Source organism: Mastomys coucha, chromosome X (genome assembly GCF_008632895.1).
Source record: "Mastomys coucha isolate ucsf_1 chromosome X, UCSF_Mcou_1, whole genome shotgun sequence".
Lineage (NCBI taxonomy): Eukaryota > Metazoa > Chordata > Mammalia > Rodentia > Muridae > Mastomys > Mastomys coucha.
The window spans coordinates 154,672,092-154,676,704 of record NC_045030.1 but is presented as its reverse complement, the minus strand read 5'-3'; the positions used below and the strand labels follow the sequence as shown (position 1 = coordinate 154,676,704).

At 42.1% G+C, this 4,613-nt stretch overlaps 1 protein-coding gene across 1 annotated transcript in view; it reads right to left on the bottom strand.

Moving 5' to 3' along the window:
• The window catches only part of Bend2 (BEN domain containing 2), an 83,674-nt gene that overhangs the window by 59,313 nt on the left and 19,748 nt on the right, over positions 1-4,613 (bottom strand). The window contains exon 4 of the mRNA XM_031383599.1: positions 2,628-2,803. Within this exon, the coding sequence (XP_031239459.1) occupies positions 2,628-2,803 (176 nt within the window). The remainder of the gene's footprint in view (positions 1-2,627; positions 2,804-4,613) is intronic.

The window sequence follows — 4,613 nt, the reverse complement described above, 5'->3', positions numbered from 1 at the left end:
CACACACATATCCCCAGAGAGGTCATCCAGGAATAACATGAAAATCTGTCCCAATTCCTGGGTCACCTTACAAAGGCCCTCCTATAATCTATCGGTCTGAATCCTGATGGAAAAAATCCCTTCTGATCTACTTCTCCCAGAGTTTCCCTGACATTAGGGTTAAACATAAATGCCCATAGAGTGCATCACTGACTCCAGAGGCAGAAGTCTTATTTGTGGCCTTTAAGGTATACCATGGTAGAGATGAGAGAGCCTGAAAACAAAAATATCTGATGATGGCTAAATGTACCTTTAAGCAGGCCATAGCAGTTTCACAGGCTCCCTTGCTTCTGAAAGCCTGAGAACCTCCAGGTCCCTGCTTAAAATGTTACCAGGAGGGTCACTAGGTATGGGCACGCCAGAACTCTCACAAACCCTATTGGCTATATCCAAGGTGCCATTAAGTGGGACACTGGGCTATTGACTGTCTTCCCTGGCCCTCGTGGTGAGGGGACAGCAAGCCCAGATCATCCTTTAACCAACCCCCTAGGTACAGCCATGGGTGACTGGGGGATCCTGGGTTCCCTTGGCCACCACCATTTCTAACAGAGAACTATGGGTAGTACACAGTATCAGGGTAACCAATCTCCTTCCTTCTAGACACTGGGACTACTTACTCTGTCCTGACAGAGTTTTGGGGACCTACCTCTCCTTTATTCCCCTACTGTCAGGGGAAAAACCAACACTTAGTTGTATTTTTAAGGGTATTCCCCTTACTCATTCCTTCCTAGTAGTACCAACCTTCCTAATACAGACCTTGCCAAGTCTCCTTGCTGGGAAGGGACCACCTAGCCAAAGTGAGAGCCCCTATTTTTTTTGTTCCCATAATCCACTTGACTCCAGGCTCACTGGCCTTTCTCTTCCTCTTTTCTCTCCAAACTACACAATCCAACACATCATTTCCTTTACTGATTTTCCAGGTGGATTTCCATACATGGGATACCCAAAGCCCATCTATAGCCAAATATCAGTCCTTTCTTGTCACCCAATTGCAAAACCCTACCAATTACATCACCTATCTTCACCCTCTCCTCAAAATCTCAGGGGACTTATCTCTGACCTCTTAAGCAAAAGACTTTTGTGGCCCATTGTCTTCTCCTTTTAACAACCCCTTATACACACTTTAAAACCCCAATGGAAGTTACCACTTGGTTCAGGATCTCCAACTTATTAACTCTGTATTGGTTCCTCTCCAAACTGCAGAACCCAACCTCCTATACTCTCCTTTCCATCACTGTCTCAGGGGTCTCTCATTTTTCTGTCTAGACCTCAAGGATGCCTTCTTTTCTGTTCCGCTCTATCCCGAGTCACAAAATATCTTTACCTTTACTTGAACTGACCTGTACACCCATCTTTCTATCCAACTCACCTGGACTGTCCTATCCCAGGGGTTCCAGGAAAGCCCACATGTATTTGGCCAGGTTTTGGCCTCTGAATTACTTTCTTTGTCTCTCTCTAAATATAAGCTTATACAATATGTAGCTGATCTTCTCCTCTATAGTTCATCCCTACAAATTAGCCAGACTGACACCTCTCGACTCTACTAAACTTCCTTTCTGACAAGAGATACAGGGCCTCACCCTCTAAGGTACAGATATCCAGCCCTTGGTTTACTTATCTGGGATTAGCTATTACTCCAACTTACAAGCTCATTACTCTAGATAGAAAGTACTTAATTCAGCCACTTACAATCCCTAGCACCAAGGATGAAATTCTGTCATTTCTAGGAATGGCTGGTTTCTTATGCTCTTGGTTCCCCTCTTTCTCCCTTCTTCCTGGCCATCTATATGAAGCAGCCCATAGCACCTCACAGGAGCATCCCCTTGCACCCTTTCATAAGCCCCTTCATAAGCTTCAATGGGCCCTTCCAGCCAGAGCTACTAATCAGCAAGATGAACTAATACTTCTTATCTGTGCCTTTTAACTAGTAAAGGGACTTGGCCACTCTAAACCAAGCTTCTGATCTGACTCAAGCTGCTGATTTGACTCTTTTAAGGCACGTAGCGGATCATCTGTTTCTGCTGGCTTCTGTCACCCACCATATTTGATTCCAAATTCTAGGATCTGCCTCTTCAGCTGCTTCTCCCCTCCACCTGCTCTAATCATTTGTCTCTTCTTGCCTACTTGCTAAGTGTCCTCTCTGTCTCCTGGAGCCTGCTATGCCATCTGGAACCTGACCATGTGGGCAACTCTCTAGTTATTAAATGTCTTGTGAGATTTGTTACATAGTGTGACTTCGTGGTAGTTCTTGGCTCCCAACTGCCAAAATGTCCTTGTGCCAGGAAAACTCTTACAATAACTACCTTCCTCTACTATCCATTCTGTATTTCCTTCACCTTTGGCAAACACCTCAGCAGGTCTTGACGCTTTTTACAGAGTCTTCATTACTGAAAGGTCTGTGCCTTTTGTCATCCTGCCTGGAGTAGGCTGGTGTAGTTTCCTATTGGCTTTAATCATAGGACATGGTAGCACCAAGAGGCCCCCAAGTGGCCAGAGGTAAGTCTGAACTTTCCAGTTCAACAGAATGTTATTTTATAAAAAGGGATACAGCATAATGAGAACAAAGATTTTCATTTTAGTATACGAACCATAAAAGAATCTGGAATAGATGATCGTCTTCTTTTGGTTAACAGGGGTAAAGCCACTGAGCTAGTGTTGTATCTTTTTAAGTTTTCTGGAAGATTTTCTTCACAACTCTCATCATCATCTTCATCTTCATCATCTCCATCAGCTCCATTGTCATCATCATATTCATCTTCAATCTCTGAAAAGCAGCAAATTAAAAAGCCATTTTATATACTCACTACGTAAAAACCTTATTATAGATATATTCTGAGTGTGCCACTTTAAATTAGAGCCTATTTCAGGCTTAGAAAGTAACAAAATAAAAAATCCTTTTACAAGTAATTTACAATAAATACTTAAGCATGGAAAGAATATGCCCCCCTCAAAAGGAATAAATATAAAGTTAAAAAAGCAAGTTCAAACTTTGAAGGGGTGCTTTACAATTTCAACTCTACAGAATATATGCTGGGAACAACTTAACAAGAGTCAATAACTGTTAGAGCTTATATGATCTCCAGGAATTTCTTTTTTTTCCTCTTCTTCCTCCTCCTCTTCCTTTTTTTTTTTTTTTTTTTTACTTAGGGAAGTAGCATACCTCTAAAATATGTTTCAGAAGAAATATGTTTTCCTGTTCTAATCTGTGTCCCCACCACTGACTTGCCATGGTCTCTGGCCTCTACCCTTGCCTCTGCAGTAGCAGGCTCTGCAAAACAAATTCACTACTGGATTGGCTATAGCTCCAAAATCATGGCTGTCTTACCACTTAGATTTTCTATGCAACTGAAGTAAATGGGTATGAAATAGAAGTTGAAAAACCTGGAAATATCAGTTTACATTATGAATTTAAATCATTCAATATGGAAGTAGAACAATGATCTGATGTTCAAGCTTGAACTAGGTCAGGTTTGTACTCTTTCTTCATAGTTACTGATAGGGCACTATAGTGCAAAAGCTTTATCCATCTTGAGCCAGAGCAGCAAGGAGATATTAATGACCTAAAGACTCAAACGGCAGGAAGAAAAAGGAGTCAGAAGATGGTAATTAATTTGGTGTTGTGGTTTACCTATGCTGCCAGTGTCCTGAGGCCAAGTCAGGAGAATGCCAAGTTTGAGCCAGCCTGAATGCCAAGTTTGAGCCAGCCTGAGCTGGCCAATATGGATTACATATAGACCCAATGGTTTCCTCTTAAAATGAGGAAAGAGGTGCTGTATCTGGTTCAGGCAGGAGATTCTTACACTCAAGGCCTGCCTGGGCAACTTAGCTAGACTGTCTCAAATGGGGAAAAATATAAAAAGGGGTCATAATTATAGCTCAAAGGTAGGATACAAGATGCCCTAAGTTCAAGTCATTCCCAGTAGTGCAAAGGACCAATTTAAAAAAAAAATCAAGATCAAGCTGCACATCTGCTACATATGTTGGGAGAGGCTAGGTTTAGTCCATGCATTCTTTTTGGTTGGTGGTTCAGTCTCTGTGAGCCCCCATGTGTCTAGTTTAGTTGGCTCTGCTGGTCTTCTTGTAGTGTCTGTGACCACCAGGCTCCCACAATCCCTCCTCAAAGCTTCCACAAGACTCCCTGATCTCTGCCTAGTGTTTGTCTGTGGGTCTCTGCATCTGTTTCCATCAGCTGCTGGATGATGACTCTCAAATGACAATTGTGCTAGGCTCTGGGATGCAGGCATAGCAGAGTATGGAGAGGGGAAGGAGGTTGGAACTGGGAGGAGAGGAAGAGGGGAGCTGTATTGGGATGTAAAGTGAACAAATAAATCAATGAAAAAAAAAGAATAGGAGAATTAACTCTCAGGTGAGATAAATATAGAGCAATGCATTTTTAAAAAGAATATACCAATTCAAACTGTAATTGCCATTAAATCTTATTTTTAACTGAATGTTTTCTGACCATATATTTTCAAGTGATTCAATGTCCTTCTCTGGTCTCTATAAAGCCCCTTAGGACTAACAACAATATGAACTAAGTAGTACCCTCAGAGCTCCCAGGTTCTCAACCACCA